Raw genomic sequence first — 15,329 nt, forward strand, 5'->3', positions numbered from 1 at the left:
GAGGCGGAGTTCTTCCTGTAGTGAAGAATGTCGTAAAAACGTGTGGTTGTGTCGTCATCACCCAGCTGGGTATATATACCCAGGACGGACACAACGAGAGCATTCAGTGCTTCTTCAGCTCTACCATCATGAACGCTAAGGTGACCTCAGTTTTACGTAGTACATTATAATTATTTCAATTTCATTAGTTATCCAGCAAGTTGGCCGAGCAAGGTCGCTTCACCTGACACTTGAAGCGCTTGTTTATATATATTTTATCATATATTAATAACAATGAAGGAAGAGTTGCCTCACTAATATTTGTGTGATTTATATTAGCATGATTTAATAAAATATTTAATTATATAATTTTCTCAGATCGTGTTGTTGTTGTGTGTTGTGGCGGCGGCTGTTGCAGACAAGCGTCCTACCTTCTCCTACGCCGCCCCTCAGGTAATGTTTCTCACCTGGAAAACAACAGTAAAATTACGCTGCCCATTAGGAAATGAATCTCACTTGGAAGACAGCAGTGATATTATGCTGTCCCTCAGGTGATCTCTCTCACCTGGAAGAGGAGTATCTGTGATAGATAATTTTTCCATTTATTATACTTTTTTCATTATTATTGCATTCATCATTTATACCTTATTTGAGATCTTACACCTCAGCGTACTACTTCAGTTGGGATATCCTTTTTATATTCTCTACACTATTATAATACTTTAACGTCAAAGGGATTTCCTATTTTAGGAAAGACATACTGATAAAATTCACTTATAATTAAAATATCTTTGCAGGAATCTAGTGAGTCTGTTGAAGACTCATATGAGTCGTCCGAGGCAAAGTACGAATTTAATTGGGCCGTGAAGGATGACGACTCCGACAACGATTTCGGACATCAGGAGTCCCGCGACGGTGACAACACCAAGGGGTCGTACTACGTGCAGCTTCCCGACGGTCGCCTGCAGAAGGTGACATACTACGTGGACGGTGACTCAGGCTACGTGGCCGAGGTCACCTACGAGGGCGAGGCTCAATACCCAGAGTCTGATGAGTCTGACGAGTCTCTTGAGACTCCCGTGTATGCTCCACCAAGAAGGTCTTACTTCGCTCCAGACTCTAATGAATCAAAATAAGCACTGATGATTACCATATCCTAGATAACCTCAGACGTCAATATTTTTCACTAAGTTGAGGATGTCAACACTAGCTATCCAGGTCATCGCAAAGAGGGTCTAGCTGATACTACATCAGTTATCTCAATCCTCAGCTCATTTGACACTTTGAAGTAACTGTCAAAGTTGCAAAGTGTTCTTCTAACATTATTTATCTTCCAACTCTGACATAAATTATTGAAATAACTAATATTTATTATTAATAAATATATCTAATGAATATCTTAAATTTTTACTTCCCAAAATACAAGGACAATAAATATACGATCGTTACAAATATAATACATGATACATAGTTTATAATACACATTACATGGTATATATAATGAGACCATATGATATGAAATAAATGAGACGTAGTACTTGATACATAATACATGAAACATAATTCATGATACATAATACGTGGTAGGCCATAATATACATGAGACACTGATATTTAATACATGATACTTTGCAAATTAAATATAGTTTTTATATATAATGCATGGAAAATATACATGATACACATTACATTGTACATAATACTTGAAAAATAATATATGATCCATAATAAATGATATCATGGCAGGTTTCCCAATCATAGCTCCAGTGTAGGGTCAGTTGGCTTGGAGGAATAAGTGATTAGTGTCTATTTTATGTCTTTTTTGTTGTTTGTCTTAGTGCTCTTGCAGAAGATATGATGACTTATAGGCTCTATATTGGCTTAAGCCCTATATTGGCTTAGGTCCTGTATTGCCTAGGTTCTTTATTGCCTAGGCCGTAATTTGGCCTAGTCCCTATATTATTTAACTTGTTGAATAATTTTCTAATGTTTCCTGCTACGGCTTATCATAACAATTTCCATTGAAAAACTCTAGTTTTATCTAGAGCACAGTTCAATAAATACAACAGTACACAGTTCATTGGTCTTAAGGAGGAAATCAAAATTCTTACCAAATTGACTAATTACATTTTTAAAGGTTCCTTATTTAGTACCGCACAGATATGCCTGTCAGTGAGAAGATCTAACACGTCTTTCAGAACAACAACTGTATTTTGTAATATAGAAGTCACCATCTCATGAGGCTTCTCAATAGCTTACTGACCAACCAGCAAAAATACTTTATCCCAAAACATTATCCAGGACTAAAGTATACTCTCAGTGTATGAACAGTGAGGTGATGGGTACACCTCTCCGTGTGTAGATTCCCATGACGCATTCCCATTTACATTCAGTAAATGTTGTTAGACCTGACGGCCGTTTATGCAGCATTTCCAGAGAAGTGAACCACGATTCTTAGTGTACACACACTAAGTGTGTACTTTGGTCCAGGACTACGCCATTTTCTGAAGTATGCTTGTTTGTCAGTAAGCTATTGTGGTGCACCTAATCACCCCCCAGATGCTGACAAGCCATAAATCCAAAAGTTTTTATCAACAAAGCGATGGATTTACTTCGTTCAGGGTAGTGGATTCGATCCCACTGCACTGCCTCAATATTTTTCTCCTATTAGAATCAATATAATAGTCTCCACTTGACTTCACCAATTACACAATTCTCGATCATTGAGAGTTCTCCACATTGACCTCCAAGATAACACCGGGCTGAAGATAACGACGTTATCTCTAGCATTATTTACAAAATTTTTCTCTATTATCAATTTCAAAGAAAATATACTGAATAAAATTCAAAATATCTCTGATAACTTGTTGGAAGTTTGAAGTCTCGGTTTGGAGCTAAGACTGATAGTCTCCGGGGGACTCTATACACATTTTATGACAAATATACATTGTATGACAATTGCATATTGTATGAAATATACACATTTTATTATAAATACACAGTATATGATAAATCACATTTTATATACACATTGTATGATAAATCACATTGTATGACTCTTTGACAAATAAACCTTGTATAAAAATACTCATTGTGTATAAGCACATTGAATGAGAAATACACATCATAGTATGACAAGTACATTGTAAGAGGAATATACATTGAATTACATGTATATATTGTATGATAAACACATTTTGTATGGGAAATACACATTGAATGGCATATACTCATTGTTTGACAAATACCCATTCTATGCAAAATCCATTTTGAATGACATACAAGTTAAAAAAAATACAGATTGAATGATATATACATATCAGAATGCATAATTCCAGTGAATTTGATGTAACATTCTCAGAGAAATTCGAAATACATGTAAATCAAATTTTCAACTTGTAAACCTTACATTTTGGGCATTTTTATGGGCAACAAGCTAATTTGCATCTGCGTTACAAACCAATTAACTCTTTCGCCAGAAGCTAATTAGCACCTGTATCAAACCAATTAACACCAACGTTTCAAGGTAAGTAGCACCTGCGTCACAAGCTAATTAGCACCTAAATGATAAGTTAATTAACACTTGAATAACAAGCAAATTAAAACCTGCATATATGTTGAGACAACACTCTTATGGTTCTCAGCTGCTACAGTAATCAGGACTGACAAGTGCACTGCCAGATCTCCATAACACGATCTGTGTTTACCAGTGATCAAACGTAAGAATTATAATTTATATCTCGAAATAAGTTACAAGGATAATAATATTAATAATGTTTTACTAGCAGAAAATCTGTAGTAATATAACTTGCTTAATTCAGATTTCAATAAAGCGCTACGCGGTAATTCACTGTTTCTCCAAGTGTTTAAGAGACAGAGACAGACAGGGAGACAAATAGGAGGATAATGCTAGACTTAGGCACACTATACAAATAACATTTGCGTTGTCAAGTTATAGGCATCAAAGCGACTATTGCCGTAACTGTTGAATATACGTTCGTTGCCTTAACTTGGAATACGAGGCCAAAATCTTCACTCTGGCGACATAAACATTCAGAGATATTATCTATTGTATTCTTTGCTGAACTACGTCTCACTTATTTGGCAATTTGGGAAAATAAATATTCTCGGTATTCATTCAACAGATTTATTAAAAATAAATAAATATTAATTAATCTCAATAATTTATACACAAAAGTAGATATAGAAAGATTATATAGAAAAGAAATAACAAATTTGAAGGTTATATCAAATTGTTAAATGAGTTGAGGGTTGAGAAAGATAATGTTGACGTTTTTGTGATCAACTTGGAGCACTTTGTGAGGTCTTAATGCAGGAGTTGATATCTTCAAGAAACTTGTGAAGATCTTGAAATTGCCAGGTCATCTTCGATATGGTAATCATCAGCGCTTATTTTGATTCATTAGAGTCTGGGACGAAGTAAGACCTCCTAGATGGAGCATACACGGGAGCCTCAAGAGACTCATCAGACTCATCAGACTCTGGGTAGTGAGCCTCGCCCTCGTAGGTGACCTCGGCCACGTAGCCTGAGTCACCGTCCACGTAGTATGTCACCTTCTGCAGGCGACCGTCGGGAAGCTGCACGTAGTACGACCCCTTGGTGTTGTCACCGTCGCGGGACTCCTGGTGACCGAAGTCGTTGTCGGAGTCGTCATCCTTCACAGCCCAATTAAAGTTATACTTCGCTTCGGTCGACTCATCCGAGTCTTCCGCAGACTCAATGGACTCCTGTAGGAATAATACATTGCAAGAGATTATTGATTGTAAAAGGATTTTTTATGAAAATAATCACCCTTTGAATATACTATTACATTGTTATTGGAAATTAACCATAATTATTTATTTACATTTAAATCTGGAATTTTAGGTTAAACACTATTAAAAGATTGTAAATTGTTTTGTTATTCAGCACTAGAAATCTCAGTTTAGTAAAATGTTTAGTTACATGTCAGATGAGAAACATTTCCTGAAAGGTGGCGTGATATTAGTGCTGTCTCCCAGGTGAGAGATATTACCTGAGGGGCGGCGTAGGAGAAGGTGGGACGCTTGTCTGCAACTGCCGCCGCCACAACACACAGTAGCAACACGATCTGCAACAAAGATGATCAACAGAAATCCTAAAAGTTGCCTCGTAAGATATAAACATGTTTGAAATTAAAAGAAAATTCGTATATGTAAGCAAAAGGATAGTTTGAAGAAAGTATAAAACAGGAAAGCGTAGATTACCTTAGTGTTCATTGTAGTGGAACTGGAGAAGAACTGATACCTACCATCATCACCACACAGGGTATATATAGGGTCACTGGATCAGGACGGCACAGGAAAATGACGTCACAAACACCTGTTTTTGCAGAGTTGAACAGGAAGGACTCAGCCCCTCCCAGACCTTCAAACTCTTCTACTGTATCGGATGTCCGGATAAAGATCCTTGTCTCTGTTCCTCGTACACACACACACACACACACACACACACACACACACACACACACACACACACACACACACACACACACACACACACACACACACACACACACACATACATATACATACATACATATACATATATATATATATATATATATATATATATATATATATATATATATATATATATATATATATATATATAATGAGAGCTGAGGAACTGAGACAAGGATCTTTATCCTTAATTCACAAATGTTAAAAAATCTCAGAAACGTCGTAAATTTTTTTGAACTTCATATTGCAGTATTGGTCAAACGTCAGTAGTATATATTATTATGAAGGCCTCGTTCAAGTTCCGTTTGAATATATCCACGGAGAGGTTTACTTAGCTTTTCGGTGCATGTAATCTGAGGGTTTAATTGAAGCTATGAATATGTTCAGGACTAAAGTTTACTTGCTGGCTGGTCAGTGAGTCACGGCTTTAATTTCCCTGCAGCAGTTGACAAGCATTTGATAATCGTTTAGATTTAAAAGACTTAATAATCCTCCAGAGGTTGATAAATCTTCATAACGCTCTATAGATTAGCAGGCTAATAACCCTGCCGAGGTTGATTGACTACAATTACCCTTAAGAGGCTACTAGGCTCTAACAACCCTCCAGAGATTCATAAGATTGAATACCTCATAGATTGACCTTAATAACGCTATACAGGTTGAAGGTCTTTAATAGCACTACAGAGGTTGATGGTCTTTAATGGCCCTACAATAGGTTGATTGTCCTTAATAACTCTCTAGATGTAGATGAGGCCTCCAATGGGGAACAATAACTCATTTAAGTTATTAAAGCTGTTTTAGAATGTTCAGTTCTGCATATCTCGAAGACCTTCTCGTGCTTATACGTTCTTCTGGTGATGGGTTTAGTGTGATATATTTCTTAAAGTTCATTCTCTCTCTTCTGTTAATTTGTCCTACCTCTTCCCGAGGCTCTACTGGTCAATTGGGCCCTCCTTCAGGCAGTACTGTTCCTCTGATTCCCATTTCAAGTTTTATTGCTCCCCTGATCTTCCCTTGTTCCGTTTAGGTTGGAATCTCTTCGCGCTGTACAGGTCCTCTTGGTTTTCTTTGAGGCTGTACTAGTCCTATAGTCTCCCCTTAAGCTGTACTGTTCGTCTGGTCTTCTCTTGATGCTGCACAGTTTCTTTAGTTTTTCCTTCAGGCTTCACAGTTCCTCTTGCCTCTCCTTCAAGCTGTACAGTACTTCTATCCTCTCCTACAAGCTGCACAGTCCTTCTAGCCTCTTCTTCAGACTTCTCAGTTCCTCTTTCCTTTCATTCAAGGTGCACAGTTCCTCTTGTCTCTCCTTCAGACTTCATAGTTCTTTTAGCTTCTCCTTCAAACTTCTCAGTTCCTTTAGCCTCTCCTTCAAGCTGCACAGTTCTTAGTGCCTCTCCTTCAAGCTGCACAGTTCTTCTTGTCGCCTTGTGATTCCACTCTCATTACTTAGCATTAGTTTGGGTTGAATTCCAATAGCTAGTTATTTGATATTTATTTTAGCTCAAGTTCTCCTCGATCAACTTACGAGGAATAATTTTATCCAATTTCTTTTCATTATTTAATAATCATTACAACCATCATATGTAAAGATTGATTGATAAAGATTAAGCCACCCGAGAGGTGGCACGGGCATGAATAGCCCGTAAGTGGTGGCCCTTTTGAGCCATTACCAGTATCAATAGATGATACTGGAGATCTGTGGAGGTGCAACTGCACCCTGCGTGACGGGTGATGTCTCCCGTGAATATATAACTGCTTATCATTTACTTATATTAAAAATTATATGATAAAAATACTTTCTGTGTATATGTATGTGGTGATTAGTAAGTATACATATACAGATTATGTGTATTATTTGAATGTATTAATATTTTATTTTTCATAGATTACGTAAATTTACATTTACATTTTCTTTAGCAAAGAAGGCGTTATTTTCACGGTTTAGTTGGAGGAATAAGTAAATAACTTTGCAACATAAATTGCTTTACATTTATTATTTCATATTAAATAGCTTTACTCTATAAATAAATGATAATTATATAAATATTTTGTGCTTTAATAATATATACAATTAAATGGTCGTTTTGTTAATAACTGTGTGCTTTTCTGGACAACTGAGAAGGTGGTTACTTGGACTCATTAGAATCACCGAAGAAGTACTGTGGCCTGGGAGCCTCACGGGACTCTAGGGATACTGGGGCAGAGTACCGGGGCCTGGGTGGGACATACTCCCTGGACTCATCAGACTCTGGGTAGCGAGCCTCGCCCTGGTAGGTGACCTCGGCCACGTAGCCAGAGTCACCGTCCACGTAGTAAGTCACGGTCTGGACACGGCCGTCGGGAAGCTGCACGGAGTACGATCCCTTGATGTCGTCCTCATCACGAGCTTCCTGGTGGTTGAATTCGTTGCTGGAGGGATCGTCATTGACGACCCAGTTAAAGTTGTACTTGGTCTCACCGGACTCGAACGACTCACCAGAGTACGCCTGAAATTGAGATAATTATTTTATTTAAACCAAAATGAATGTTAATTCCATTCATTTTATTAGTAAAAAGGAATTTATGTTATATGCAATAATGTGCTTTTCTCGTGTGTATAATATACACGATACAGTATTTAAGTCACTCCGGGTAAGGACTATACTATTATTCCTGGACTATGTTCATGATTAAATTTTACTTGCTGGTTGGTCAGTAAGCTACTATGAAAGCATTAATATCCCTCCAAAGGTTAACAGACCAAAGTCGTCAAATTTTGTAAGTTTATATATTTTGAAATGAACTTACTACATACAATTTTAGGCAATGCAATTCTTAAAACTTGAAAATATAAATTGAATAATTGTTAATAAGACTTTTGTCGTTTGCCTTTTTGAAAGTTCAACAAATTTGGTGTTTACTTTACATGTACTCAAGAAAGCTACTCACCCGAGGAGGGCCATAAGCAAAGGTCTCCCGGCTGTCGGCTGCTGCAAGGGCTGCCAAGCCCAACACGATCAAGATCTGTAACGTGGAAAAGCATAGTGTATTATAATTGTTTAGTCATATTTTTATCCATAAATAATTAAGTTTAATCCAATTTTATTTTGGCAAAGTATACATTGGTTACCTTGCCGTAGGTCATATATGCACTAAGAAGTGTAACCCGCTTCTCGATGTATATGCTACAAGAGTTTACTTCAATTCTTGATTATATTCAGGACTAAAATATACTTTCTGGTTGGTCAATAAACTATTGTGGTGGACTTAATAACTCTCCATAGGTTGATAGACCTTAAACCTAACACCAAACCAATTATTTTACAATTGTGAAGTTATATATATTTTTGTATTCAATATACATAATTCTAATCAAATTTCCCATGAACAAAGTAGACTATAATCACCTTGGAGTTCATGTTGCTGGCTGTATCGACTTGATGAAGTGATACCAGCAAGTGTGCAGATGGTGAATATATACCGCCAGACGCTCTGGCGCGCCCTGGATAAGGACAAGTTTTTGTGGTGGTTTCCTAGTGATTCTGTAACAGCAAAGTACATGAGGACATCGGTATGTGTTAATAAGTTAATTCAATATGTCATCTTATCATCCGCAGATGATAGTATCTATACGTACTATGGGAGTATGTACAAATTATAGTCTTGTACACAAAAATAATCTACGGTATGTACGATTAATTTTATAAAGGGTTAGAGAGAGAAAATAAAACCAAAAAACTATTCCAAGACCTAATATTGTACATATATGTATTGAATAAGATCAATTTATATGATATGTCCAAGATTGCTTATTTGGGCATAGGTCAGGATAGGTTTATGATTATTTCACCTATTTCATGCAATTTAGATCTCCAATAGCATAAAGGATGAATTTTTTGGGGGATCAACAATCCAGATTATTTTTTTGTTACGTTGGAGACAGAGGGAAGATATTTTTGTATTCCCCCTAGAAGAATACGTTACGAATTTGAATAATAAGTAATAGGGCATATTAAGCTCAGCCCAAGCTTCCAAAATCCTATTGTGTGTAGAATAAGTGACTTATACCAACAAAAATAATAAAAGGACTCATTCTTGTATTAGAATGTGCTTAATATGTATGATATTTTTTATATTTTCTACCACAGACGCGGCCATTCATTTATACAATGGAAACAAGCACATATACATTTTCGTCTGTCCTACATAAACAAGGTAAGCGTCCTGTTCTCCAACATATAGTTCAATGAATTATTAAGCACTCAACCACAAGTGACTGAAGTGTTTTTACAATGCTAACCAGCGTACATAGATCATCGTCCATTAGACTGGTAAGCGGAGAACTTCAAGAGGAAATACGATGGGGAATTCAGGGAAAAATGAGTAAGGATAAGATATAGGTCTAGACGTAAGACATAATGCATAAATATAATATACTGATAGCGGCCCAAACATATTAGGTTTTAAATTATGATTCTGTGAATTGTGTCAAAATGTAAGCTGAATTGTAATGCATGTGATATAAATAGGAACTGCTTCGTATGAGCGAATAGGCTTTGTGCTATTTAATTCATTCTTGGGTTACTATCTTATGTTAATTCAATTGATAAGCCGACGACTTTAAATTATATGGCTGGGTGAGATTTGGTGTGGTGTTGCATTTCAGCTATCTCAGGTGCTGCACATTTCTCCACCCTGTGGTGAGTTGTACCTTTAATTACTACTGTGTGTGAATTATTGAGAACCTGTCAATGGATACAAGTTAGAAACTTTCATAAAAGAACATGCAAACTAATTTCAGGATTGCAACAGCAGCTGACGTCACTATAGGGTATAAAAACTAGGAGAAATCAACGACGTCTAGAGCGGTGGGTATGCTGCCTGCCTGCTTGCCTGAGCTACATAGTATTAACACCTAAGAGAGTCAAGGCTGCAGGGCGGGACCTTAGCTACACGTGCTGCTCTACTTTTTAGCCATACAAAAAATACGCTTAACCTAACAACAAAGTTAGGGTGAGGTTACGTCCCGTCGGTAAGGGAAAATGTAGTGTTGTTGCCCTCAATATTGTGGTTTGTATCTTGTATGATAGGTACTCTGAGATCCTGCCGCACAGTGATCATCCATTGTGTGGTTGGATGGACAACGATCTCCTGCTACTGAGGCCCGAGTTTGAATCTCCGATGATCCAAGTGGATGAAATATAGCTTATCTGACAACCTTAAGAAAAATTTTTGTAAATGAAGACTTTCTGCCAGTTAAAAAATTAATTTTGTTAACTATATATAAATCAAAAGTGTTTCCAATTTCGACCAAAAGCTTGATACGTGTGCGTGTGTATTCATAAGACAAACGGACCAAACGAGGGATATTGACTAGTTCGTGGTGGCGGGCCGGACAGTGCTAGTGCCTATCAATTAAACGTTTCTGAAGGTGGAGAAGTTCGGAGGATCCTCACTGATGAAGTACGTCCTGATGTCATAATGACGCTATCTTGATTCTCGATTTGCAAATCCGTCACAAATGCAATTGTTTTGCCTAACTAAAAGCTTGAAACAAAAATGCGGGCGTATTAGGTGAGAGGACGTGTTGACGTTTCAGGTGCATTTATCCAACATGGAGTGGATGATTGACACCTGTCAATCATCCAATCCATGTTGGATGACAAGAGATAGTCCTGAACATAAGTGATCATAACGACAGGTGTGAACAGATTATTCTTTGAGAATGTGTTAAAACACAAAAACGTTCGGAATTTTCGTTTTCCTAGAGAGTATGCTACAGAATATGGTTGTTACAGCGTATGACTACTACAGATTATGGTTGCTAGAGAGTATGATTGCTACAAAGTATGGTTGTTATATACTCTGCAGCAGCCCTATGATTCCGGAATTATGATCTGATATTAACATTCAGGATTTTGTCCAGTTTCTGGAGCTTTCACTCTCCCATTTGGTACTTTGTGACTGGTCTGCTGTTGCTAGCATCTAGCTTCATTACTTTGCACTTGCTTGAGTTTAACTCTGGTAGCTACTTGTTGAACTATTCTTTATGGTAAACCTGAAGGTTCTTAGTTTCTTCCACTGTATTTATTATCGTCGAATTCTTTGTGTAATCAGCAAGTAATAAGAGGCAGTAGTAGTAGTCTCTCCTCGTGTGTGTGTGAGTGTGTGTGTATTTGAACGTATGTGTATGTTTTTGGGTATGTGTTTTGCTTGTGCAAGTATGCGTGTGTGTGTCTTTTAAATGTTATATAAGAGTTTATTTGTTATTGAATTTCACCGAATCCTAAATTATATTATGTTATAATTGTCAGGACTTTTGCGAAATATAACAATTAGCCAAAATTTTATATTTTGCGAAAGCGATCTAAAAGATGATGAACAGGTATTTTATTCAAAAGCAATAGAATAATTCCTTCACATATATTTGTTTTAAATTAAATTGTTATTTTCTAAATTATAATTATATAAATAAACCATTTACATTTTGATAATATTTACAGTATAAATATAGTAGTTCTGCTTAGAAAAATTAGATATATTTTAAATATCCTGAAAGATTACTTTGACTCATCATAATTAGGAAGATCTTGGGTGATTATTTTGACTCATTAGAATCGCCGAAGAAGTACTGGGTCCTGGGAGCCTCACGGGACTCAAGAGATACGGGGGCAGAGTACCGGGGCCTGGGTGGGGCATACTCCCTGGACTCATCAGACTCTGGGTAGCGAGCCTCGCCTTGGTAGGTGACCTCGGCCACGTAGCCGGAGTCACCGTCCACGTAGTAAGTCACGGTCTGGACACGGCCGTCGGGAAGCTGCACGGAGTACGACCCCTTGGTGTCATCCTCATTACGAGCTTCCTGGTGGTTGAATTCGTTGCTGGAGGGGTCGTGGTCGACAACCCAGTTGAAGTTGTACTTGGTCTCACCGGACTCAAACGACTCATCAGAGAAAGCCTACGATTGGAAGAGTTTTAATTTAGAAATATATAAGCATTATGCGATTGGCATCAAATTATGAAGCTTTTGAAGATTTTATTGAGAAAGTATATTTTTCGTATAATAACTACTGCCAACTGATTTGCCATCGTGAAGACTGTCATACTCATGAAAGCTACTCACCCGAGGAGGACCATATGCGAAGGTCTCCCGGCTGTCGGCTGCTGCAAAGGCTGCCAAGCCCAACACGATGAAGATCTGTAATAGGGAAAAATTACCGTGCGTTCCAATTGTGAAGTTATACATTTATTGTATTCATATATATTTATAAATAATTTGCATTCAGAAGTAAAGTACATTTGCTGGTCGGTTAGTAAACTATTGTGGTAGCCTTAATAACTATCCAGAGGTCGATAGGTCTTAAGCCCAATACCAAACTTGCTAGATGGTCAGTAAGCTATTGAGGTAGTCTTAATAACCCTCCAGAAGTTGATAGGTCCCAACACCAAACCAAACCAATAGTGATCACCTTGGTGTTCATGTTGCTGACAATGTCTTCTGGAGAAACTGACTGCCTGTGAGTCCGCAGCTGTCTATTATATACAAGCAAGCGCCGTGCAAGCTCAGATCGAGGACAAGTTTTTGTTTTATTGTCATTATTATGTAACAGCGTAGTACATCAGATTTGTAAAGGTATTTTAGTATTGTACACTGACATTTAAGTGTTTTTAGAATTAATGAAAATATGTTCAATCTTATATGCTACATTTTCTTACATAAATTAATATAATTATTTTACAACTAAATATATATAAATAAATAAATAAATAAATAAATATATATATATATATATATATATATATATATATATATATATATATATATATATATATATATATATATATATATATATATATATATATATATATATGTGTGTGTGTGTGTGTGATCCGCTTTGCAAACCGTAGTACATGCCTTATCATCTAGTGGAATCGTGAATAACTTTTTATATAAATATTTATACATTATGTATAAACTAAAATGAAAACATATAGTAACGTTTTATTATAATAATAACTAATATAAGTGACTCAAAACAAGTTCATTTGAAACTTAAGATGAAACTGATAATGCATTTAAATAATAAAAAGACGAAACTAAATTAGTTATTTATGCATAAATTATACACATAAATTTACCAGTAAATTATGAAGATAACAGAAATGAAATAGACCTTATTAAAGAAAATAATGAATCGCCAACAAAAATATTTTTAATATATTCCAATCTGCTTTCTATTTGGCGTGAATGTAGATAGGCCTTATATGGGAGTAGATTGAGCTAGTTAATTAGTTTGGGTGTATATTGACCTTCGTGGGGTGTTGATGGCTTATTTTGGGTGTAGATTAGCCTGGTGTGAAGATTGAAATGGTCCATATGTGAATTTACCTGGTGCAAAACTTCTATTGAGTTTGGCATCACATAAATCACAAACACCAGACGAATTTACACCTGAGGGTGTAAACTCAGGTAAACTGATCTTTATAGCTGTACATTGACTTAGTGTGGCTGTAGATTGACTTCATTGTTTGTGTAAATTATAAATTTCAGATTAAAACATATTTCAGAATAATGAAAGACAGAAGAATGTAAATTATGAAATATATACACATATATAAATATGAAAATGGCTGAACATTAGTTAGTTCATAAATTATTATTTTCAAAAGATAAACTAATTTGATGTACATGATGATGTTGGTATGCAGTATGAAGTCTTCGTTGCCCAGAGATACGTGTTAGAGTCACTATCCTTGACCTTCGTCATATTGCGTTCCGAGCTTTCAATGGAAACTTGTGATCATGTTTTCAACAAGTTACGTCATGGGTGTGGCATACACTACTTAGCTCTACATACTGTCATGGGTGTGGCATACACTACTTAGCTCTACATACTGTCATGGGTGTGGCATACACTACTTAGCTCTACATACTAACGTCATGGGTGTGGCACACACACACACACCCACTTAATTCTAGATACTAACGTCATGGGTGTGGCATGAACCCACTTAGCTCTACATACTAACGTCATGGGTGTGGCACACACACCCACTTAGTTCTAGATACTAACGTCATGGGTGTGGCACACACACACCCACTTAGTTCTAGATACTAACGTCATGGGTGTGGCATTCACCAACCAGACCAAAAGACGCAGACTCTCTCTCAGCATTATGATAAAGGATATTATTCGAGAATCACAAGCTTGTGACTAGATATTGACTCCCTGATTCGAAGGAGCAATAACCGTTCACATAACAATAGAACTGGAGCTCCAGGAGAAATATTATCTTACTTCAGTTGAACCTGAAACTGCATAAGTACGGACAAAGAAAATGTTGTAATTGACCTCTGGGGCGTTACACTAATCTGAAAGCGCTGACGTGTTTCAGAAGCATGGGAAATTGCTCAAGAAAAACTTGGCTTCGGTCAGATCTGGTTCAGCATCGCGCTGTATATAATCAACTGCAACTGAGGAATCCACTCATACCTTTGAGGCAACTAATCCATCAAGATGATCGTTAAGGTGCTTGTTGATTTGGACAATTTTGGATATAAGTCTATGTTAATCCCTGGAGGGTAATTAGGTTTAGTTTAGTTAATTTACTATGCTTTTCATAACCGTTGTTTGAGCAGTAGTGGAAAAAAGGTTACGGAGGCACATAATGGGCTCAGAAACTGAGCCCAACATTTATTTATCTATGCAAGTTACAATATTGATAAGCTAGTTACTCAGATTTTAGTGAATTATTAGGATGTTAACAAATTATTATAGGATGTTACAAATATAAGCATACTGATCAACCAGAAAGTATATATTTTAGTCCTAAACTAAAGTACACTCTCAGTGTATAATTACTATTAA

General features: G+C 36.6%; 4 protein-coding genes across 4 annotated transcripts; 1 reads left to right on the forward strand and 3 right to left on the reverse strand.

Annotated features, from left to right (window-relative positions):
• The first annotated feature begins 89 nt into the window (after window positions 1–89).
• Window positions 90–1,376, forward strand: LOC123769908 (pro-resilin-like). The gene is made up of 3 exons (XM_045761344.2): window positions 90–140; window positions 358–432; window positions 777–1,376. The coding sequence occupies exons 1-3, from the start codon at window positions 129–131 to the stop codon at window positions 1,113–1,115; spliced, it is 426 nt and encodes a 141-aa protein (XP_045617300.1). The 5' UTR covers window positions 90–128; the 3' UTR covers window positions 1,116–1,376.
• A 2,832-nt stretch (window positions 1,377–4,208) lies between these two features.
• On the reverse strand, window positions 4,209–5,267 carry LOC123769910 (pro-resilin-like). Its single transcript, XM_045761346.2, has 3 exons — window positions 5,227–5,267; window positions 5,016–5,090; window positions 4,209–4,728 (listed from the first exon to the last, which is right to left on the reverse strand). The coding sequence occupies exons 1-3, from the start codon at window positions 5,236–5,238 to the stop codon at window positions 4,390–4,392; spliced, it is 426 nt and encodes a 141-aa protein (XP_045617302.2). The 5' UTR covers window positions 5,239–5,267; the 3' UTR covers window positions 4,209–4,389.
• A 2,207-nt stretch (window positions 5,268–7,474) lies between these two features.
• Window positions 7,475–8,900, reverse strand: LOC123769905 (pro-resilin-like). Its single transcript, XM_045761341.2, has 3 exons — window positions 8,868–8,900; window positions 8,410–8,484; window positions 7,475–7,967 (listed from the first exon to the last, which is right to left on the reverse strand). Exons 1-3 carry the CDS (start codon window positions 8,877–8,879, stop codon window positions 7,608–7,610), a joined length of 447 nt encoding a protein of 148 aa, XP_045617297.1. The 5' UTR covers window positions 8,880–8,900; the 3' UTR covers window positions 7,475–7,607.
• A 3,016-nt stretch (window positions 8,901–11,916) lies between these two features.
• LOC123769906 (pro-resilin-like) lies at window positions 11,917–13,010 on the reverse strand. Its single transcript, XM_045761342.2, has 3 exons — window positions 12,930–13,010; window positions 12,584–12,658; window positions 11,917–12,418 (listed from the first exon to the last, which is right to left on the reverse strand). Exons 1-3 carry the CDS (start codon window positions 12,939–12,941, stop codon window positions 12,059–12,061), a joined length of 447 nt encoding a protein of 148 aa, XP_045617298.1. The 5' UTR covers window positions 12,942–13,010; the 3' UTR covers window positions 11,917–12,058.
• Window positions 13,011–15,329: the final 2,319 nt, after the last annotated feature.

The sequence above is a fragment of the Procambarus clarkii genome, chromosome 45 (genome assembly GCF_040958095.1).
Source record: "Procambarus clarkii isolate CNS0578487 chromosome 45, FALCON_Pclarkii_2.0, whole genome shotgun sequence".
NCBI lineage: Eukaryota > Metazoa > Arthropoda > Malacostraca > Decapoda > Cambaridae > Procambarus > Procambarus clarkii.

Excerpts from the sequence above, each read along its gene's own strand:
- LOC123769908 (XM_045761344.2), top strand. Across the intron at positions 433-776 it reads TCTCCTACGCCGCCCCTCAG|GAATCTAGTGAGTCTGTTGA; the intron begins GTAATGTTTCTC and ends ATATCTTTGCAG.
- LOC123769910 (XM_045761346.2), bottom strand. Across the intron at positions 4,729-5,015 it reads TCTCCTACGCCGCCCCTCAG|GAGTCCATTGAGTCTGCGGA; the intron begins GTAATATCTCTC and ends TTATTCCTACAG.
- LOC123769905 (XM_045761341.2), bottom strand. Across the intron at positions 7,968-8,409 it reads TTGCTTATGGCCCTCCTCGG|GCGTACTCTGGTGAGTCGTT; the intron begins GTGAGTAGCTTT and ends TCTCAATTTCAG.
- LOC123769906 (XM_045761342.2), bottom strand. Across the intron at positions 12,419-12,583 it reads TCGCATATGGTCCTCCTCGG|GCTTTCTCTGATGAGTCGTT; the intron begins GTGAGTAGCTTT and ends TTCCAATCGTAG.